The sequence below is a fragment of the Anguilla anguilla genome, chromosome 18, assembly GCF_013347855.1.
Source record: "Anguilla anguilla isolate fAngAng1 chromosome 18, fAngAng1.pri, whole genome shotgun sequence".
NCBI classification, from domain to species: Eukaryota; Metazoa; Chordata; class Actinopteri; order Anguilliformes; family Anguillidae; genus Anguilla; species Anguilla anguilla.
In genome coordinates this window covers 6651115-6673723 of record NC_049218.1, presented here as the reverse complement: position 1 = coordinate 6673723, position 22609 = coordinate 6651115, and the positions used below count along the sequence as shown (strand labels likewise).

Sequence of the window (22609 nt, the reverse complement as noted above, 5' to 3'; positions counted from 1 at the left end):
CAATGTACAAGAGTAGGCCAACACTGCATGCATGAAAAACCTCTTAACCGTTTGAGGTGCAAGATCACATATTTGCTTAGAATGTTCTTAACTGGACATTCTAATGCTGATGGAACAATCGGTTGTTCTAGGACAGTGACTTAGAATGTTGAAAAATCATGCCACAGTCCTACTCTGAAAGGGTTAAGAGAAGGGTCCGAGTACTAATTATAGCTAGCGTTGGAAAAATGCAAACATCCTTCCAACGGACTCAGGAAACGGGTCAAAACCGTTTGGCTGTGACGAAACAGCTGCCACAGCAGTCAAGTGTGAGGCTGGAAAGATTGAGCATCCAAAATGCAAACGGTGTACGAGGACTCGGAGCTCAGACAGGCTGCTCGCGTGCAGTTTCAGCAGGGGAGTCATTTCCGGAGGGCACTCGACCCGCCTAGATTGCGCTTATCTCACTCAGCCTGCCTGAGCGGCGCAGCCCCAGCAGCCGAGGGCTCTCCTGCGCGGTCAGCAGAAATGCAGGAGGCGCTAGCCGCTAATGGTCCAACAGTCAACGTGGGCAATTAAACCCAGGCTTCCAAAAGCTGTGTGTGTGTGTGCAATTCAACCCAGGCTTCCAAAAGCTGTGTGTGTGTGCAATTAAACCCAAGCTTCCAAAAGCTGTGTGTGTGTGTGTGTGTGTGTGCAATTCAACCCAGGCTTCCAAAAGCTGTGTGTGTGTGCAATTAAACCCAAGCTTCCAAAAGCTGTGTGTGTGTGTGTGCAATTCAACCCAGGCTTCCAAAAGCTGTGTGTGTGCGCACGCCATTCAACCCAGGCTTCCAAAAGCTGTGCGCGTGCAATTCAACCCAGGCTTCCAAAAGCTGTGTGTGAGAGTGTGTGTGTGTGTATGTGTGTGTGTGTGTGTGTGTGTGCATGCCATTGAACCCAGGATCCACCATACAAACACTATTCAACAACGTACAGAGAGAGATTCAGCAGCCCCCTGAAACGTGCAAAATAAAGCAGAAGACGACAATTCTGGATTTTTTTCCCCTTTGTTTTATTAGGAGTTAAATATGTTACACACACATCACATGAGTGGTAAGGAGGACGTATAACAATGAGGTGAAGACCTCTACCTAACGTTAAGGATGCTCAAAGCACTCAGTACATGTCGCCTCGAGGTAGCGCGGAGGCTTGGCTCGCTAAGAAGTACACAGAAGTGCGGGGAGGAAGAGGGGAGGAATGCCCAGGCTGAACAAGACACATCGCCATGGCGACATGACTTCCCACGACCAACTCAGCACCCTTGGGTCAATGTGGCCTTAAACAGGCTCCCAAATGGTACAGAGACTCAGTGGTTCAGGATGGCACTGGCTTTAGGGCCAAACAGTGGGGAATGAAAGGGCTTTAACATTCCATCATAGCACCATTTAGCTGGATCAGGAAGCTACTGCTACTACACTGATCATGGCAGTCTCAAAAAAAATGATGAACTTGTTACAGACAAGTCCTGCATCCCCTCTCCCTCCGGTCGTACGCAGACATGTATTCGAACACTCAGACAAGTTCACCGGCTACATGGAGACATACACACAGAAGCATTTAGCAAAAAAAAAAAAAAAAACGTTATATACTGGTGGTTAATTGTTGGCGTCAGAAATTCATTTAATGATGAGGCGCTGAAGGCGTTGTGCTTTTGCGCCAGAAAGCTCACCACAATTTAGCCTTTGTTCTATATATATGTATGATATGATCATTTAAGGGGAACAGACTCCTGCACAGCGATCTCTCACAGTAAGAGCAACAATTGTCCTCTTCGTTCTTAAATCCATTTAATGCTTTGAGCTGATTTAGGGAAAAACATTAAAAGGACACTGGTATTCTTAAACCAATTAAACTAAAACCAATCAGCGTCTCAGCCTGTGTTTCCATCTGCACCAAATTCAGGACAGAAAAGAAAAAAACAAATTTAAAATAAGAAGCGAGTTTCCTTACATACATTTCGAATAATAAAAACGATTTAAAAGATTGTTCATTAAAAGAAACGCAAACAAGTGTACTGTATTCCATTCCAAACAAGCCTTTTTAAGATGGTCGAATAAAATATTATTCAAATTTATTTCCCCCTTATACAAATCTTTATTTATCCCCCTAAGCAGATTCTTGAGAGCTTGGCCGCACGTGTGCAGTAATCCGATCCAACGAAGAGGAGATCCTTTGCAGATCTTTCGAGCTTCGTGAAAACGTCGCATCGTTATTTAAGATCGCTGAGAAATGGGGCCAAAGGATTCCACTCCGTGTGTGGCCGCGGGGGCAGGCTTTTGGGACCCTAACCCCCCACCCCCCCCCCCCGTCATTTTTAAAGAGGGTTGTTTTGCTGCGTTCCCCGCAATGCCAGAGCGCTCGCTGGATCGGATTAATGAGTCACGGGGACCCCGCTCTGCGCGCGCCCCCACACCTAAGACCCCAGCCCAGAGAGAAAGGTCCTGCTACCCAGAGACAGAGAGAGAGAGAGAGAGAGAGAGAGAGAGAGACAAGGCTGCAGAGCTCCGGTCCCCAAAGCGCAGCGAGGAAAGGCAATCAGAGGAGTGTGCGGCGATCAGCGATTCAGTGGCTCCTCCTCAAATCTTCAATAGCTAATTACTGCAGTATTCACATCTGGAAGGGGGAGGGGGGGGGGGGGGGGGGGGGGAACAAAAAAGGAAAGAAAACATTGAGTTGGTGCTCAGGCGACGAACGGCAGTGTTTGTGTCGTTCCATTTTTTCTTCGAGCGCAGGTTGAGCTGCGAGCGGCGGCTCCGCCTCACCTGTATAGGAGCTCTGTGTAGCCACTTCTCTGTGTCTCCGCCCAGCTTCATGCAGGTGAACAGGTCGCATACTGTGGGAAGGCCGTACCGCTCCTGTCGGCATAACAACAAGAAGCAAAAAAAAAAAAAAATAAAAAATAAAAAACGAGTATGAGAACGCCGTTGCCACATCACTGGACCGTTAAAAAGGGGCGTGGCCCTCGGCTCCACGGCCTTACCTGAGCCTGGGCTCTCTTCCGCAGCAGCCACTTGTCCTCCTCCGCGTCCGTGGGGGCCGGCGTGACGGCGGGGGGGGCGTGCGTTTTGGCGGGAAGCAGCCAGCTCTCTGACCTCAGCGGCCCGTGGAAGGGGTTCTCCGGCCGGGAGCTGGACTCCTCGCGGCTGGCCTTCTCCTCGCCGCGGGCGGAGGGTGGGGAGGGCGCGGGCGAGCCGCCGCGGCTCGGGTGCAGCCAGGCCTCCACCTCCACCTGCTGCTGCTGCTGCTGCTGGGCCTTCCCCACGGCCTTCCCGCCGGCCTTCCCCACGGACACGCCGTTTTTGTCGCGGCCCTCCTGCCTGAAGAGCCAGGCGGCCAGCGCCTCGCGCCCGCAGTTCTCGTCGCACACGCACTGCGCGAAGCTCCCGCACGGCTCGTTGGCCTTGCACACCTGCTCCACGGTGACGGGCAGGGCCGAGGGCGGGGCCCGGGCCAGCCACGCCTCCAGGGTGGGGACGGGGGCGGCGGCAGGCGAGGCGGCGGGGCTCTGCTTCAGGCACATGAGCAGGCCCAGGTTCTCGATCTCCACGGCCTGGACGCGGGTGGCGCAGCAGGACCCGCAGTCGGACTTGCTCAGCCAGTCGCTGGAGCGGAAGCCCTGCTGGAAGGGGGGGAACGCCCGCGTCCGCCGCTCGGCGTCGCCGCGCTCGCGCTCACACTTGCCGCCGGGGGGCGGGGTCACGAGCCAGCCGATCAGCTCCTCCGGCTCGGGCGCCGCCTCCTCCTCCTCCATCCCTTTTTCCTCCTCCAGCTTGTCCTCCTCCTCCTCCTCCTCCTCCTCATCTTCGGCGCTGAGGAGGAACTCGGACTCGTCGATCTTCTCGATGGAGAAGGTGGAGGTGGTGCTGGCGTTGCTCATGGTCCTCTCCCTGGCCGGGGTCTTCTCGCCCACCAGCCACGCGTCCAGGTCCCTCAGCTGGCCCCAGGCCTTGTGGAAATCGAAGGGTGCCAGAGGACGACTCTCCTTCAGCCAGAAAAAAAACACAATTACAACCCGCCATTAGGGGGCGGCAGACTGAACAGTTGAGTCAATGCACCGCACTCACTAACCGTTTTTGAACACCTGAATGTAACGAATGACGTTTGGATGACGTTTGGATGGCGTTATGCTACCGTAAGACAGCCAGTTCCTCCAACAGCCATCACTTCTGTGGCTTACCACACCTCAATTCAGTCTCACCTGGATCCTCTCCCCAGCGCTGACCAGCCAATCCTGAGGGTTCTTGCTGGACTGGTATTCAACCGGGCCGCTGGAAGCTGGCTGGCTCCCGAGGAGCCAATCAGCCAGTGCCGTCATCCTCTCTGGCTCCACCCTCTGTGATGACAGACATGCTCAGACTTAGCTACGGCCAGACTCCTCAGGAGCGCCTGGTCGCACACCTGGAGCTTGGCCTCACACACCCACCTGTTTCTTAGCTGCGATTGGACAGCTCTGCTGCAGCCAGGACCTCTCCAAGCCGGTGCTTTTCAGAGGGCTGCTCGGGGCCACCTCCATCTGCCGGAGGGGGAAGCGGTTAGGGGCCGTCAACAAACGCACAAACTCACTACGCGAAAGTGAAAGCTCTGAGGAAATCCACGAGACACGTCACATACGCAACAGGAAAGCGCTGCGCTTGTGTATAACGGTCCCTTCACTCGGCACTGTAAACGTGTGTGTGTGTGTGTGTGAGCTTCTGTGTCAGCGCGTGTGTCTGCGTGTGTGTCAGCGCGCGTGTCTGCGTGCGTGAGCTTCTCTGTGTCTGCGTGTGTGTCTGCGTGTGTGTCTGCGTGTGTGTCTGCGTGTGTGTCTGCGTGTGTGTCTGCGTGTGTGTCTGCGTCTGTGTCCGTGCGCGTGTCTGCGTGTGTGTCTGCGTCTGTGTCCGTGCGCGTGTCTGCGTGTGTCTGCGTGTGTGTCAGCGCGCGTGTCTGCGTGCGTGAGCTTCTCTGTGTCAGCGTGTGTGTCTGCGTGTGTGTCTCCGTGTGTGTCAGCACGTGTGTCAGCGTGTGTCTGCGTGTGTCCGAGTGTGTCTGCGTGTGTGTCAGCGCGTGTGTCTGCGCGTGTGTCTGCGCGTGTGTCTCCGTGTGTGTCAGCACGTGTGTCAGCGTGTGTCTGCGCGTGTGTCTCCGTGTGTGTCAGCACGTGTGTCAGCGTGTGTCTGCGCGTCTGGGCGTGTCGGGGCGTGGCTCCCGCGCACCTGCGTGGCGATGGTCCCAAACGAGGTGATGGCCTGTCGGAGGGAGCGCAGGTCGGCCTGGAAGCTCATCTCGGGGGTCTCCTCGGGTTTGAGGTTCAGACAGGACAGCCTGGCCGGGAGAGAGAGACGCAGAGGCTCAGGGCCGTGTGTGGCAGCACGTGTGAGGCTTCCGCTCACGGCACCTCGCCAAGGCTGAAAATCCCTCGCTCGCCAACGTAGCGCCACGTCAGACGAGCTCACGGGCAGCGGCGTCACCGACCGAGCGTCGCCGCGCAGACCGAAGCAGGCCGGCGCTGCTGACGCGCGTCGCCGCGAAGCGAGAAAAAGGGCGGGAAAGGGGAGGGCCACTCACTTCTCCAGGCAGCCGGTGAGCTGATTGGCCAGGTCGTGGCTGTTGGAGTTCTCCAGCTGGTGAATGAGGATGTCGAACTGACCGCGCAGCTGAAACGGAGGACAGGAGATCAGTCGTTGCCGAGGTTAAGAACCACGTCGCCGCTCTGAAGGTCAAGGGCGCGCGTTACACAAACGGCGCCGTGCAGATAACACGGCTCTGCTCGCAACAGAAACAGTTTCGCCACTTCTTTTCAGCAAGTCTTGCGCAAGCGTTGTTCCTTTTAAGGAAACCTTGTGCAAAATTCTTAAATGCCGATCGACGTTAGCTAGGATGTTGTTTTTATAAAGAGCAACTAAACAAATAAATAGAACTGGGTTCCACTCACAATTATAATCCAGCAAGTACATCAAATAAAGACAATAAAGAACCCCATGGAAAGCAGTACTGTTGGCAAAACGAGCAAATCGTTCCACAAATCATTTTTCTAAACACTTAGTTTGGCCAACCGAGTCCTTTTCCTGAGTTGGATGTGCTCAAAGAATTTTGCTCTAGGTCAGAATATATTTGGCCTTTGGACTCCCCTATGCGCATACAGCCCTATGTGAAACCATATCACGTGGCTAGCAGGCGTGCTGCATGGAGGCGGACGGAGGGACAGACGGACGGACAAACAGACGGACAGGGGACCCACCAAGTGGAGCTGCTGCAGCTGCTGGTGCAGAGCCTCCTCCTTCAGCTGCTGCACGATGTCGAGCTGCTCCAGCAGCCAGACCTCGCGGGAGCGCAGGAACTCCAGGTGCCTGCTGATGCAGCTGTGGAGCTGGGACTTCACCTGCAGGGGGAGGGAGGGAGGGAGAGAGGGAGGGGGGGAGGGAGAGAGAAAGAGAGAGAGAGCAGGAGGGAGGGAGGGAGGGGGAGGGGGAGAGAGAGAGAGAGACAGAGAGGGGGGAGACAGAGAGAGAGAGGGAGGGAGGGAGAGAGGGAGAGACAGAGAAGGAGGGAGAGAGAGAGAGAGAGAGAGAATGAGTGCCACGCACCACGAGGGCCCCAGGCCCCTGAACTGCCATTCTCCACCTCCTACTGCGCACCTTCACCTTTAGTCTCCCCCCACAGGGGACTGAGGCAGGGTCACCGGCTCACACTGAGTGGACTGCACCGATCCGCTTCCAGCTTTGCGTGCAAAAGAGCACCCCAGCTGTATTTACAACTCACTCAACCTAAAGCGTGTTATCAGCGTTAGTCACTGAAGTCCTCCAGTTCACAGAACAAACAGCACACTGAAAACGTGATTTTAAAAAAAGGTCACACAGTAACACAGCCCCACATCACCAACTGAGATTAATCATCTCTCCTAACTAAACAAAGCATCCCTGCTCTTCAATGCTCTTTAACTACATCCAACAGCTAAATGGCTGTGGGACCCAAGAGTTTCCTGCTTAAAAGCCTGTGCGATTGAACCAAAACACTGTTTACCGATTCCACGGGTAATAGCCTGAGATTGCAGTAATCCAGCGTTGGGTCTGTGAGGTTTACGAGCTGTGCTGTGGCTCCTGTAGCTGTGTGAACTGCAGTGAACGCCAGCCTCACTGGCTCCTTTATAAAACCCAGTCTGAATGCAGACACACCCATCTGCCAATGATTCTGTTACCATCCCCTCCGACTCATCCTCCTCCTCCTCCGCCTCCGCCTCCTCCTCCTCCTTGCATGACATCAACCCCACAGTGATTATTAACTTAACTTAGGACAACTGAGGACAAAGAGCTCCCATCCCCCGCGGCAGCACTGCGCCGAAAACAATCAACAGGCACTCAGGCTACTCTGGGCTAAAGCGCTAGGAGGGTAATGCAGCTTTACTGCGTCGGCCCGCTTTGTCTCGGTCTCGCGGTAAAGTGGGTAAGGGAGTACCCCACGGGCCAGTCTCGGGTACCCCGGTTTGCGGTGAAGTGGGTAAGGGAGTACCCCACGGGCCAGTCTCGGGTACCCCGGTTTGCGGTGAAGTGGGTAAGGGAGTACCCCCCACGGGCCAGTCCTGTGTCCCCGGTTCGCTCACCTCTCTGGAGTTGTCCCTCAGGGCGGCCTCTGCGCGGGTCACCCCGGCGATGGCGGTCTCCAGCTGGGATCGAGCCTGCAGGCACTGCCGGAGCACGGTCTTCTCGCGGTCCTCCACGGGCGACATCCTGCAGGGAGAGACACACACAAGGCTTTGAAAGACTGCCTGTGAAAAAAAAAGCCCGTGCTTTTCCCCTTCCTTATGGCATCTGAAAAAACATGTGACAAATTCCTCATTTTCACTTGGGTAAAATTACTCGGTCATCCCTCTCAGCAAAATGTCTCACAGACCTCACGTTTGACACCAAATTACATAAACCAAAAAACTGGGAAGCAAAAACACAATGAGGAAGAGAGGAACACTATTCTTGGTAGGCATGTCATGCTGCAAAAGGGCGGGTGATTTCCCATACGGGAGTATTTAGACGTGTATTTCTGCTTGGTGTCCTCTTCTTGTTTTGTTTCCTCATTGGTGAGAAACAGCTCTCGCTTTCCATTTCCCCACTCAGAGTGCAGGAAAGGGGCCCTGCGGTTAGTAGCGAGGCTCGTGACCCCCCCCCCCCCCCCCAAACTCGTCACACCCCCACCTGCAGATTTACCTGTACAGCTGATGAAGTCAGCCTCGTACAGTCAGCAAAGCTGCAAACGGCCGCACGATGGGCTGAGCACAGCGGCCAGGCATACGGGGGGGCTTAGACCAGAATACCCACGCGACGGGCCACTGTTCCTGCTCGAAAAACACCACCGGGCGCTCTGCCGGGGCGAAGCCTGAGGAACAAGAACCGCCTCCGAACGATTTCCAAAAGGTGCGCCGACCCCGCCCCGCCCGGTCCGGCCCGACACGCCCATCCCACCAGGCACTCGGCTGTAACAGGGGGCTACTGTCTGGCACCACGGTCACCGCAAGAAAACAGCCACCGTGCCGGATTAGGGAAAAAAAAACAGCCACCGTGCCTGGGATGACAAAGGTTTACTGTTCCACTGGCACACTTCCATAATCACAGCCCGGAAAAACTGACCGTGCCGGACGGGCACTGTCCCTCCGCACAAGCCCCTTCCGTGACTGTGGCCAGGTCATTTCGGCAGGAAAGGAGGGAAGGCTTTCACTTTATTCATTAGAGGGAATTGTTTTTTGTTTTTGTTTTTTTAAATGAATGTTCTCATGGGAAGACTAACTGCCTTATGCTACCATGGAAAAATTATAATGTCTACATTCTATTCATTCAAAGGAAACAAATATGAATTCCAAAAGCATTTTCAATCAACAGTGAGATTAACAGTCTCCCTGCATAACTGATATTAACTGGGCTACAGATATCAGTCCTGTAACATGTAGCCTAAAAACTGCATTTTAAGACTGGAAAATAGTACCAGTAAAATGGTATCCCTGGAGAAAAAAAAATTCCGTGGAGATCAGTGAATGCTGCACACTGACTGTAAAACTATATGTCAACTTGCCCTGATAACACCAAATGGTGCTCTGCCACTGATAGTGCCGCAAAAAAAAAAAAAAAAAACGCCCCAACCCCAATGAGCTTATGCCGCTCTATTTTTCTCGGTACAGCAGTTTTTCGTTACTAGATAGCATGCAGACTCAAATAGTCTAAATATACGTAATTAGACAAAAATAATCGTAAAGGCTAAATGTCCACTGTAGTTATTGCCATGTTGTACCAGAGAAGACAGTAAATATATGGACGGAAACATTGACATCACCACTGCATTTTAATGCCAAAAAATGTCTATTTTTTTCCCTCGGCTTTGTTTCTGAAGGTCAGTATTTTCTACGGAATAAATGGTATTAGTAAACTGAATAAAAAATATATTCAATATTAGTATTCTTCAAAATATGATAGCGAAGGCTTGACCGTTCAGTCACATCGTTGCCACTGGTTTCATCTAAATCTAAATCTTATCAACTAAACCAACCAGTTTTCTCGATAAAATGGAGGTCGTGAGACTAGAGCTAACACAATAGCCAGTCCTGTCTAAATGCATCTTACTTTGCATAAGCTAACGATATACAGCAACCAGCTAATGTTAGATGACTAATATCTACCATACCTCGTCTTATTATTGTTCCAGCAAGGCACGCTGTTAGTTCCTATGAAGACCTCCCGTGTTTATTCTTCTCTTTCATCAACCAAAAAGCCGGCTTGTTAGCTCGATAGCATAGTTCATGCAGGAGGAGCCTACCCCGCTTATTTAACTAGCTACGTCATCGTCAGAGTTCCGACCGCCGGCCACAGTGAATTTCACATTCCGCACGTAAGCACATCCGTGGAGACGGGGCGGGGAGGGAACGAAGAACGACAGCACAAAGCAGCGACACGAACAGATAAAAAGCTACTGATTACGGAAAACCAATAATGGGCCTTTTCCCACTTCTAAGCAGCGCAAAGGAAGAAACATGCTAACGCATGCCAAGATGGCCAAGTCAAGATGTACAATTATGCCATGATACAGAAAAATTGAATAATTCTGAATTGTGTTAATTACAAACCAGAAAAACGTTCTTGTACAAATGAATTCAAACTCACTACTGCCCCTTAATATAATTTTAAAAAAAATCCTTATCCTCATCCCCAGATGTCATAAATTAGTACCATACGTATAAGTAAAATAACTTTCCCCTTCAATTGGAGAACAATGTGTATACAATGGCAATGCCAAATAGACACAAATTTGATTAATGTGGTATATATGATTTATTCTCCAACCCCCTATTTGCACAAAACACCAGAACAGTACATGCGTACAGAATTTCCATAAAGGAAGGAACAGGGACAGTCAAATCAGTCCAGGAAGGGGGCAATAGCAGGCCCGAGGAAAACAATGTTTGTCCCCTTTCCCAGTATAAACCAATGCGAATCAACCCTCCCACTGCACCTTACCATCAGTGCTGCAGAAGTTTGCGTGAACACCGTTGAAAAAAATACATCATACAACTGATCAAAAGCAACTTACACAATTTACATTCTTTTTACATACAATGTATAGTGCTGGATATAAGCAGTGCAGGTTAAGGGATCAGCTGCTGTGCCTCAGTGGGGAACTGAACTTGCAGCCCACTTCCTTAACCCCTGTGCAACTGTTTGTTTACACTTTTGACGCGATGTTGCGGACTCCTCTCACAAAAAAACTAGCGACCCAATTGTTACAACCAGTTACACGGTTACAGTCTGGAATATGGTTATGACAATATTTAATTAAGCACACGGAATAGCTTATATACTGCGAGTTTGACTATAAAAAGTGTCGCAGCGTCGTATTTGTGGTTGCCTTAAGCCGGGCACCCACCGCACGCGTATCGGCCGCGAGCGCACTACGCGCGTATTACGCGCGTAACTGAAGCGTAGTTGAAGTACTGTTATTACAACGGCAGCGGGCGACGTCGTCTCCACCAGATGCGAACGCGTCGCGTACCGGCTGCGAAGCTCGCGCGACACAAGCGAACTGAAGCGTAGTTTTTCGCTTCTGTTCTATTTTTTCGGCTTGTCGCGCGTCACGTTGGCCTGTTTATACACAGAAATATGCTCTAAAATGCTAGGTATACATGCTCTGATTTATATTTCATTCTTATATTACTGGGGGTGTGTCCCTAGTTACCTCCCAGATATTTTTTAAGCAGCTAAAAAAAATACAAGCCTTTTCGTTTTGTAAAAATAAATAAATAACTGGAACCTGGGGGAAAGGCAAACTTAGTTTCGCTGTCTTATTTTGCGGAGGGGGTGGGGTAAATTTGAAAATACACCACAGAAAGACGTAGGCTATTGAGTGACGTAGAACGGAATGCACCGAGCAGCGGTTTGTTAGCTCGAGTATTGGAAGATAGGCTGAGCAATGGTTGGTTAAAAACTATTTGACTTCTCCGATGTCTTCGTTCGCCGTGCTTTCAAAAAGGGCTTGTTAATAAAAATCAGATAATCCACAGAGCTTTAAAAAAATCAGATTATTTAGTGGTCTTGCCGATGAAAATGCACCTATTTTATAAATGAAGTTGTAAGCAGCCTTTATTGCACTTGTACTTCAAAGCTTCCGGTGTTCATGGCGTTGTGGTGTTCATATCACTTCAAGATTAAAACTGTTACTGACTTTTTCATGATTAGCTGATTTTACTAAATCTGATCCTATAAATGTTTTGACGTGAATGGCAAGACAACACGGGAATTCCCAATGGTTGATTACGGATTATTTATTATTATTATGATCATTACATATTCTTCATGAAATTGGCACGCTTGTTAACCAAGCAAATAAATTAATACAGTTTGAGATTGATTGTTATGCAGGCTACGTTGCGATTTAAGTTTATGGTACTTCTTGAAAGCGTTTACTTTCTCACGTAGGCTATTTACGAGTTAACGAAATATTACCAAATTAACAAACTGAAAAAGGTCTCTCACCAAAGTATTCACTTAACCCATAATCAACAGTCGTGAACAAACGTGAAATACACGATGTAAAAGCCCACTGCAGACTGCGAGAGCTACTAGGAATATATAGCTTTTACGCAAGCCTTTGCGCGACACAAACGGAACCAGTGGAGACACCCTACGCGTCGCGCCGTGCTGCTTCGCCCTGCTGTTCACGCGACGCATACGCGACGCGTGCGGTGGGTGCCCGGCGTTACAATCAGCAGCCGATGAAGAGGCCTTGAGAACAAGGTGTTCAGACTCACTAGCAAACCAATGGCTTAATCGTGAGGAAACACTGAAAACCAGCAGCCACTGTGGCCCTCCCTGACTTAAGCCTGACTCGTCATTTAAAATGACATGGGACCGTTTATTTTTGAACATTTCTGTTCCCTGTACAGTTCTCGGCGCATTACACAGTCCAATCCCGCACCAGCTAGCAAAATGACATGCATTTCAGTCAAAAACCAGCTTCCTAGCAAGTTTATCTTTCTAACCAGCTTCAGAAATGGCATGGCACTTAAAACGGCACGTAATGTTGCGACCGTCATAAGCCTCACTACATCTTTTCCAACTTAATATCTAGTTGCTAGCCAGCTAACTCTCGAAGAAATACAGCCAAGTTAGAGGCTATAACTAACTGTAATACTAGCCATGCGTCTAACAATCAAACTGATGTAACGTGAAGCCACATTAAAATAGCACAGAACAGCAAACTGAAAACCGGGTTATTTCCTTCAGCGAGTTAGCCATCGTTACCCCCAGACTACCTAGATAAAGCTAGCTTAGCTTATTGATCCAGGAAAATCTCTACTAAGGCCAGCTAGCTAACTAACTATCGGACCGTGTTACCCACCTTGGTGTTGTCTTGGTGTTTAGCTGTTTCGATTTGGAAGACATTCAAGTTTTAATAAAGAATTCAACTTCCTAAATATAAAATAATTAATCAAAACGATAAAAGCCTGACACCGCCGGCATTCGTCACAGCAAAAAGACGTAATCGATGCCACGAGCCACGAACCGCACTCCTGCCGAATATTCTCGCGACACTTCAGTTCTTCTTTTTCTTCTTCTTCTGCTTCTTCTTTTTTCCGGCATACTAGGCACTGTTTAGTGCATTGCTGCCTCCCGCTGGTGTAAAAATGTAATTGCTGCTTATGCAATCTGAGGCCTATACCGTGTGATAGAGACCTGTAGTTTTAATTTAATATTGATATCCCATCAGGCAACCTTCTACTCTGACAGAATTGTACATGGGGTACGTATAAGCCTATTCCTAAGGTGATCCTCTACATACACTGCAACATTTCCTATTTCACCTTTCTGTATTAATTATTTTATTGCTAAGTCCACATCAACCTCTGTCCACATCCATCGAGGGATAAGCGGCCAGCATACAGAGGGCCCTACCTTTATTCCATTAAATCCCAGTTCCTCTGAGTATTTCCTTACGGAATTTATATAGCTGCCCCTATTAATACTACTGCCACCCTTTTCAAACTCCCAGCACTCCATTAACAGAGAAATTGATGGAAGAGCTGTTCCAAAGCCTTTTTGCTTAATCCAATAATTTAGCGCTAATTTTTCACGTCGCAGCCTCAGTGGAGCCTCCCCCGTTTCCACCAGCAGCGCCGGGGTCCGGAATGCCCCAGTGCACAACCTCAGAGCCCTGGCCTGAACAACATCCAACTGAGCCAGCGTAGACTTGGCTGCTGAACCATATGCCAAGCACCCATAGTCAAAGATTGCTCTCATCATAGTCTTATAAAGCATCAGCATTACATTTCTATCTGCCCCCCAGGAACAGCCAGTCAAGCACCTCATAATATTTACAACCTTCTCACACTTACCATTTTTTTCCACGTTCTCTATACGCCAATTTTTCATCCAGCCACACCCCTAAAAACTTAAAAACAATGGGTTCTCCATATACCTTAAGCCCCTGACTATCTAGTTCCTTCTTTCTGCCAAAGATCACATATTTTGTCTTTGATACTGACAACCTAAAACCCCACTTATCAGCCCAAGTCTGCACCTTATCTAAGGCTCCCTGCATCTGCCTCATCAAATATTCAACATTGCGGCCTCTCTTCCATATTGCTCCGTCATCTGCAAAGAGAGAGCTTCCAAAGCCATCTCCCACTTCATCAAACATATCATTCACCATTATATTAAACAGGACAGGACTGATAACACTACCCTGCGGGGTCCCATTATCTACACTTACAGTGTCAGAAAGACTCCCCCCCCCCCCCCCCCCCCCCCCACTTTTACCTGAATAGTACGGGATCTCAAAAAATCTTTAATCCAATTCAACATCCTGCCCCGAATCCCTGCCTTTTATGACTTAATTACCAAGGCATTTTAAGGCCCGTTATTTTTAATGAACTTTAAATAAGTAAAACACAAGTGAGATTAAGCTCCTCCTTCGCTGGTGGAAATCCATATGCTGTGCACTATTTCATGGGCTGGGGGGGGTTTATGAGTAGGCACGTAGGTACATTAACAGAATGCATCTTTTGTTGTTGTTGTTGTGTGTTGTTGGTTGTTATTTTTTCTATGAATTAAATATCTAAGTAAAAAAATAATGAAATTCAATCACAAGCTCAGCCAGTAAAAAAACAGGATGTTTTATTGCAATACTGGATAAATAAATAGTAATTAACTGAACACCAAGTTCACATTTAAAGTTACTGTATTGCAAAGTGCACGGTATAGCGCTTTACAATGCAGTATTGTCCAAAAGACAACATGGTGAATACTGTTTATAGAGTTGGGTGTAAAATCAGTCAGTCCTTTTAAGAATATACATATTTAAAAAATAATAAATCCTAAGTATATAAGCTGGAAGCCATTAAATTCGATAGATGTTCAATCTAAACCCAGAAAGCTTTTTTTTGCACATTGTCTAATTATAAGCTTTGTTTCTTATCACCTGAATTCATAATTCCCAAAATCAACATGTAAAAGTTTATATTTGTAATGTGTAAAATATTTATTTAAATTTTTTATTTCAAAGGATAAACCCCACGTGGTTAGGTGGAACAGATGCCTTGGTCTACACTGTTTTACCAGAAATGATGTGACTGTCAATGTAATTATTAAATTATGCAAAGATTAAACACTATATATAAATTGATCCAGGCTGTAAAATCATCTTGTTCTTCATTAAAATAGTTCTGTATTTCACCAATATGTAAAACAAAATAATGTAATGTTACTGGTTGCTGTAGAAAAGACAGGGGTTTCCATATTGTTTTGTTTTTTTTTAATCATTTGTCAAGACTAAATAAAATAATGATCTACTTTGGGTAGACACATTGTTCATGATGATGGTCAATAATGATTCAAGGAGATAACTTGCAAAAATGATTGTGAGAACTCTTGCGTGGATCGTTGAAAATTAAGAAATGTGTTCTACGGAGCACAGAAGACATGCAGTTCACTTTCCAATGCGAAGAGGTGTAACACTGAGATGTAAAGAAGTTATGAACACTTCGACCAATGAAACGCGCTCATGCATTATGGTAGCTTATCCGTGCTGTAACGCGTGGTGTGACTGGCGGTAATCTGGGCGGTTGTCAGGGACAGCGGCGGCGGAACAGGGAAACCAAGCGCTGCCAAGGGGCAGGAGAAGGGAGCCCGGGCTGTCTGTACCACCGCAGAGACCCAGAGATGAGCGGCTGATCGGGACGCGGCAAAATAATGCGGGGCTTGCTCCCACATGGGGAGAACGTCGGCTGCGTTGCCTCGTCGGGGCCTGTAGGTGGCGGAAGAGTCCGCCGCTGTTACCAGGAGGTGGCTGGCTGCGTGGTGGGTGGTGGGTGGGGGAGTGGGCCGGTTCTGTCTGGGGGGGGGGGGGGGGGGCGTCAGTGCAGGAAGAAGTCCCGGATCCGGGTGGCCTCGATCCAGGGGATGTAGGCGGTGGTGCGGGTGAAGACGCTGGGCTTGTTCTCCACGGTGCAGCCGATTGGCCCGAAGCTCACCACGCCGTGCACCTCCCACCGGTCACGCCCCAGCTGGCACAGGAGGGGCCCCCCCGAGTCCCCCTGCGGACGGGGAGGAAATGTCAGCACCTGGTATCCATGGAAACGCGTGCGCGGCAGCCCACCCCCCGCCCCCGCCCCCGCCCCCTCCCCTCCCCTCGCCTCCTCGCTGTTTCCTCCCGTGACCGTGTTCCGTTAGTCAGTACCACTTTCATACCAGTGCTTCACCTCCCCTTAACCCCATTTCCTGTTTATATGTGTCGTGGTTTGTCCATTCTCAGAAATGCTACAAAGAAAAGTGCGCACCCTAGTCCATTAGGAGTGGAAAAACAGCTACGTCGGTCAAAAACATGTAATGGAAAAAAAAAAACGAGAAAGAGCTGCACATTGTCAAAAAAAAAGGATAAACTCCCAAAACAGAGCCTGGAAAAAATGAGGTCCCTTCTCAGGCCAGGTTTAAATCTAAGAAATACTGACACATATAGGTGTCTATATCAAATAAGACTCAGCTCATGAGCTCAATTTCAATGATCAATGGTAAATTATTGCTGCGTCCTCCCCTCTGTCCATGTATGGATATCCAGTGTAATATTTCCCTTCTCAATCCCCTAATTACATTACAGGCATTCAGCAGAAGATCTTATCCAGAGTGACTTACACTACGTCTTTAAAAAAAAAAAATTTTTATATAGCATTTACATTAAATCCATTTATACAGCTGGATATACACTGAAGCAACGCAGGTTAAGTACATTGCTCAAGGGGTGTGTCCTACCTGGGAACTGAACCTGTGACCTGTAGGTAACAGGTCTTTACCCATTATACCACACTGCTTGCCCTCCGTGCAGACCCCCCAGTCTTCTGCTCCCACCCTTCCCTTTTCCCCCGGGTCCATAGTTGTCTCTGACATCACGGGTTACCTGACAGGCGGCCGGCGGCCCCTCCGTGTCGCGGAAGCCAGCGCAGATCATGGAGTCCCGCACGCGGTCCCCCCAGAACTTCTTCTGCCGGCAGGTCTTGAAGTCAATGATGGGCAGGCGGGCCTGGTTCAGAGCCTCGGCCAGAGACACGTTCTCCTTCCCACCTGAAGCACACGCGCATCAACACACAAGGCTCCTGTAATTCCCCTCTTTAAAAAAAAAAAAATCTCTTTTTTCATTTCTTGTCTCCTTGACATGCATATTTTTCGCCAGCAGGGGGCGAGCATTCCCCGCAGTTACAGGGAAACTACTGTAGTACGTTTTTGAAAATTGAGTTCCCCACACACTGCGGCCATTTAAGATCCTGTGGCGCTTACTGCAAAAAGGGAGGAGCTTCTGAAGTGTCCTGGCCAAATTCCCAACTTCCTCTGTCAACCTGCCTCTGAATCATCTCCCAGTTCAACTGGCAGAATAATTCCCTTTCTCTCTGCAGATGTGTGGTGAGCATATTGGCGACATATTGGTTGCCATACATCACCCAGGTGGGTTCTGCACATTGTATAATGGTGAAGGTGTGTTCCTCTTCTTCACTGTAAAGCACTCTGTGACAGTGAAATGAGCAATATAAATGCTGTCCTTTTTTCTTTGGGATTGTCACAACTAATTTGAGCATCTAGTACAAACTCCTCATGCACATTCATAAAGCAAGCTTACCATTGTTCAAAGTTCTCTGATGAATGGAATAACTTAAATTATTATATACCTAACCCACAGTTACATATGTTATATATCCCACTCTCGCCAAATCATGCGTTCATTGTTTGTCTCTCTGCTCTCCATTTAGGCTATCTCCATCATCTCTCCCTCGCATGACTGGAGTTGACGCAGCTGTAGCGCGTTTCTATTTTGAGAGGGCAGAGTTTTGTGTATCACCGATTGTGTCAGAGCGCGAGCTCAACGTCACAATGGCCTGGTTTCAGCCGACATTTGCCCTTTACTTTGGCACACACATAAAACGCAGTTGTTTGTCATTTTCTTTACCGGACACAGTTTGGCCAAATTGTGCTTGTGGAGCAACGCTTGTTTTTCTTATTTGTAAGTCAAAGTTAGCCACAAATGTTGGCTGAATCCAGGAAGACATTATTGTTTCCCCCAGTGCGGTGGTTCTCAAACTCGGTCATGGGGGACTACTGTGTATGCTGGTTTTCATTCCAGCCTCAACTGCAATCCCCACATTTTAACTGCTGTTTTTAAAAGCTGTTAATTTTTTCTTAATTAGGTGCTTTTCATGTTATAGAGCAGGGCTCCCCAGTCCCATCCAGAAAGGGCCAGTGTGGGTACACACACCTGATTCTACTAATCAACCACTAAAGTCGTTGCTAAGCACCTTGATTAGTAGAATCAGGTGTGTGTAGCCACACTGACCCTCTCTGGATAACAAATTATCCACTTTACGTTACTGTCAAATATTACGCTGCTATTTATTTGTTATATTTTCAGTTCCCCGGTAGGTTCTAGCGCTTACCCCGCGTGTCCCCCCAGCCTGTCACCCAGCAGTAGTGTCCCGGTTTGAGGGCGGTCTGTCTGCGCGGCAGGCAGGCATAGCGGATGAAGTTGCTGGGTATGATGTCGGTGGCGGCCTTGACCAGGGCGATGTCGTAGTCCAGCTCGCTGTGTGCGGGGTAACGGAACCTCTCGTGGCGGTAGATGCGCCGGACGGGGAAAATGCGCTCGGCCGTCTCCGAACGCTTCAGCTGGTGCTTCCCCAGGACGATTCGCCAGCTCCCGGCTTCCTCTGCCTTCCCTCTGCAGCCAGAAAGCACCGTACTACATCAGCAACATCTTTATTTTTCTACATTAAAAAAACCAGTGATTGCTATTTTTATTTTTGATCCCAAATTGGAATGGCCAATTGTTACTCTGGAGTTTCACTCTGTGACGCCCATACCTGCAACGTGCGTGCGCCAGGTAAGTACCCCATGTTGAACAGTAGCCTAAATACTGCATTTAAAAAATCATAATTTATTGTAATTACAGGTTGTAATATGTATGGTACATTATGTCAATTCCATAACGTTTACTTTCATGCTTAAGTAGCATATACATGAAAGTATTGTGTATAATTTTTGTCCGGATGCGAAATTGTAGAAATGTACTCATAAGTGCTGCATTACATTATGTAGGCTAATTATCAAAGTCAAGGGTCAAATACTTGAAACGGTTTAACGTCATTTCATCTCATTATCTGAGCCAGGTGTGCTAATTAGCCAGTTACAGCCTACTAGCCGAGTGACGTATTAGCAGGTAAGACTTACTTCTGAAAGCAGTGTGCCGCGGTGAGCACCCAGTTCTTGTGGATCAGAGTTCCGCCGCACACGTGGATGTAGTGTTTACTCCCTCGGGGACGAACCTGACCGAGGCCCGGAATACGGTTACTATGGCGACGTGCTTTCCGTTAATGCCCTGTCAAGGTTTTCAACTTATAACGTGCAGGCGTGAATGTCAAACCAGACGATTATATAGCACGCGCTATTCGTTTGCATTAAGAAATACAGTTTTTCCTGACTTAAGTTGGTGACACTTAATTACAAGAACAACAACAACAACTAATAATAATAATAATAATAATAACAATAGGCTAATCTAATTGCAAAACCTTATTTTACATTTTTGGGTGCATATTATATTTATCTTCCTGTGTGACAGGAAATTTGATCCTGTAACATAACTCATTTTAATGGTGAGTAAAGCATAGGATGACAAAAAATACTAACAGTCCATAGCTATACCTGCAGGGGCGCATGAGAGATTTTTGAAGTGGGGGGGGGACCAAACTGTGAGCAAAAGAAAGGTCTCAACTTTTAAGCTTATACAACTACCCCGACCTGGGGGGACGGATAGGGGTCCCTATGAAACTGGGGGGGATGTATCCCCCCCCCCCCCACACACACACCATCTGCACCCCTGTGTACCTGTCTTTTAATTCTCTGACCCTTCACTTAGTAAGTGCCGAGATAGGACCTCACTGCAGTCTAAAAGCCAGGACAGGAAACCGTGTTTTTTTTTTTTTTTTTCCGGGAGGCGGCGGCAGCACCGGTTTGACCGCAAGGTTCGTTACCTGCAGAGAGACCTGCCACGGCCAGGAGTGCGGCCGGGCTTCGTTGCCGGACACTATGCGCTCCGCCATGTTGGGCTTGAAGTGCGCGAGCCCGCAGTCCTTGGGCCAGTCTGAAAGAGGGAAGATAAAATTGTTCTATCATAGGGGGGCGACATAGCTCAGGAGGTAAGGGCGGTTGTCTGGCAGTCGGAGGGTTGTCGGTTCGATCCCCCGCCCGCCCCGGGGCGTGTCGAAGTGTCCCTGAGCAAGACACCTAACCCCTAACTGCTCCCAACGAGCTGATTGGTACCTTGCATGGCAGCTTTCCACTGTTGGTGTGTCAGTGTGTGTGTGAATGGGTGAATGAGAGGCATCAATTGTAAAGCGCTTTGGATAAAAGCGCTATATAAATGCAGTCCATTTACCCTTTACTGTTCTTCAGTGTCAGTGGTCAGACCATACATCGGGCATGTCAAACCCTAAAATTAAGTGGTACCCTAAGTGTTAACCTAAGTCTTAAAATAAACGCCTTGGTAAGTTTCACGGGTGTGGCCGTTAGACTGGGTTACCATCAGAGCATTACTACGTATGAATATTTAATACATATAGCAAATATGTGAGAGTTATACAACCAAAGAATGTGGTCTGACTGCCTTTGTGGCTGAGGCAGGTCTAATTTGTGTCTGTTAAAAATTTTGGGACCTGGAATTTCCAGTTGTTTTACTTGGACCGAAATGTGTGGGCTGTAGTTTATCCTCGTTTAATTTGCAAGGCTCTTAAAATAAATGTCTAAGCAAAGGGGCCTTTTAGACAACAATTGTTAAACAGAAATGTGTTATTATGATTGCTAGCGATGTCTTCAGGCCAGCTTAACAGAATTAGCTTGCCTGCTGCAAGACACATAATGTATCTCCATTACTGTATGACAACATTAAATGCATTAGTGATAATCGATGCCCTAGAGCACATTCTTTCATTTGCAGCTCAGCTCAGGCCTTCAACATTGGAATTCTGCCTGTATCCGTTTTGGATATTAAGATGTCTCTTGATAGCGCTTTGGATAATTGAGGTTGAGCATTAATATGGATGTCTCTCTCTCTCTCTCACTGGGGTGGGGGGGGTGGGGGGTGAAAGAGAATGGAGATACTAATAGATGGGTAGATAGAAACATGTGTGCATGTCATTATGCTAGCACTTCTATTGGCTGATCAGTTGTTAATTAATCATCTACATAACAAATGAGCAAATGTGCTGATCTTCAGTTCCTCATCCCTTTGCTCGACCGTAAGAGTTTGCAACAAACCATAAAGCTGAGCTGTGTTTTTCCCTGACTGATAAGGAGCTGTTGACCTGTCAGCTCACTGAGGTTCTTATTGTTTCATGGTTGCTGTTTCTGAATTGTACCGTGATGTATTGCATTTTAGCTGTCTTGTAACTCCTAGGCCAGGGCTGCCTTGATTTCTGTCAGTGGATAAATAAGACACGTTCTAAGGGACGATACTAGTGAGCTCCCCAGTAGTAAGAATTAATTCTGTCATTATCTCACTCTCTCTGAACACAGCTCAGCATGTAGACTCTGAACACAGCTCAGAGTGTAGGCTCTAAATGCAGTGGAGACTGGGTGTGTGTCGAGAGGCGTTGAGAGAAGATTCCTGGTTCAGCTCCTCCAGGATAGGGCAGGTAGAGATGGAGAGAGAAAGACAGACATAGAGAGAGACAGACAGTGAGAGAGAGAGAGAAAGAGACGGGGGGGGGGGGGGGGGGGGGGGGAGTCTTCCGGGACTTACCGAGGTGAAGGGCCTTGGGCTGCAGGTGGCGGCCGGGGGAGACGGCCTGGGTGACGGCGAGCACCAGCGTGAGGCACAAGAGGGGCGGGCTCCTGATGCTCATTTTCCAGAGTGACGGCTCTGAGCCGCGCACCGCCCGTATTTATCCCCGCCGGCGGGGGCAGTAGGACCTGGGGGAGGGGCGGGGCCACGGTGGCGTTAGGAGTGGGGACAGTGCTAGGGCAGGTCCCACTTACTGTTTTCACAATGTGTCCCCCACCCCCCCCGCCACCCCGCCACCCCTCGCCCCCCAACCCCCGGTGGACACAAAGAGGGCCAGACAAAGCTCTGGTGGGCTGGATTGTTCCGCCGGGGAAACCAGGACCTTCTGCATTAAATGGCTCTGCAGCACCTGTGGGCCCAATCAGCACATTCACAGCGAACGCCACCTCCCTCCTTCACCGGTCACACCACCTGCTGCTCTCCAGCAATTCGCTGTGCTGGGCTGAGGCAAATTCAGTTCATCAACTGAAAATGTCCGTAATGGACGATCAGGCTTTTCCAGTTCATTAACTGAACTTCGCTTCCTTTCCCGCATTGGCTGGGCTGAACTGAACTGGAACTGACCCTGTGAGCTCTGTGCTGCCCTCCTGCTACTGCAGCAAGTGGAGACGATGTACTGATGGCATCGTAGCTGGCGGGAAGGTTCACCGCTCCAGACTTCTGATGCGAGGGCGGCGAGGTCAACCTGCGGAATCCCCCTACAAATATGGCCGCCTCACAGTCCATGACAGTTCACGGAGCTCACGGGCGATTTTCCTCTATAGGT

At 48.8% G+C, this 22609-nt stretch overlaps 2 protein-coding genes across 4 annotated transcripts; both read right to left on the bottom strand.

Annotated features, from left to right (window-relative positions):
- Window positions 1–1009: 1009 nt before the first annotated feature.
- ncoa4 (nuclear receptor coactivator 4) lies at window positions 1010–13040 on the bottom strand. Of its 3 annotated transcripts, none has more exons than XM_035400537.1 (10): window positions 12868–13040; window positions 7598–7724; window positions 6239–6379; window positions 5566–5654; window positions 5214–5322; window positions 4445–4534; window positions 4220–4354; window positions 3002–4003; window positions 2784–2876; window positions 1010–2634 (listed from the first exon to the last, which is right to left on the bottom strand). In XM_035400537.1, the coding sequence occupies exons 1-10, from the start codon at window positions 12909–12911 to the stop codon at window positions 2629–2631; spliced, it is 1836 nt and encodes a 611-aa protein (XP_035256428.1). In that variant the 5' UTR covers window positions 12912–13040; the 3' UTR covers window positions 1010–2628. The 3 variants fall into 3 exon arrangements, with proteins under 3 accessions (XP_035256428.1, XP_035256430.1, XP_035256429.1); XM_035400539.1 differs by lacking the exon at window positions 12868–13040 and adding an exon at window positions 9661–9814; XM_035400538.1 differs by lacking the exons at window positions 7598–7724; window positions 12868–13040 and adding an exon at window positions 7021–7202.
- Window positions 13041–14646: 1606 nt separating this feature from the next.
- zgc:112285 (uncharacterized protein LOC561476 homolog) lies at window positions 14647–21951 on the bottom strand. The gene is made up of 6 exons (XM_035399557.1): window positions 21802–21951; window positions 20036–20145; window positions 19233–19327; window positions 18443–18723; window positions 16918–17081; window positions 14647–16060 (listed from the first exon to the last, which is right to left on the bottom strand). Exons 1-6 carry the CDS (start codon window positions 21902–21904, stop codon window positions 15881–15883), a joined length of 933 nt encoding a protein of 310 aa, XP_035255448.1. The 5' UTR covers window positions 21905–21951; the 3' UTR covers window positions 14647–15880.
- Between the last annotated feature and the right edge of the window lie 658 nt (window positions 21952–22609).

Excerpts from the sequence above, each read along its gene's own strand:
- ncoa4 (XM_035400537.1), bottom strand. The coding sequence starts at position 12,911 with ATGTCTTCCAAATCGAAACAGCTAAACACCAAGACAACACCAAG. Across the intron at positions 6,380-7,597 it reads TGAGGGACAACTCCAGAGAG|GTGAAGTCCCAGCTCCACAG; the intron begins GTGAGCGAACCG and ends CTCCCCCTGCAG. Across the intron at positions 5,655-6,238 it reads AGCTGCAGCAGCTCCACTTG|CTGCGCGGTCAGTTCGACAT; the intron begins GTGGGTCCCCTG and ends CCTCCGTTTCAG.
- zgc:112285 (XM_035399557.1), bottom strand. The coding sequence starts at position 21,904 with ATGAGCATCAGGAGCCCGCCCCTCTTGTGCCTCACGCTGGTGCTCGCC. Across the intron at positions 19,328-20,035 it reads CGTGGCAGGTCTCTCTGCAG|GTTCGTCCCCGAGGGAGTAA; the intron begins GTAACGAACCTT and ends GGCCTCGGTCAG. Across the intron at positions 17,082-18,442 it reads AGGCTGGGGGGACACGCGGG|GTGGGAAGGAGAACGTGTCT; the intron begins GTAAGCGCTAGA and ends CGTGTGCTTCAG.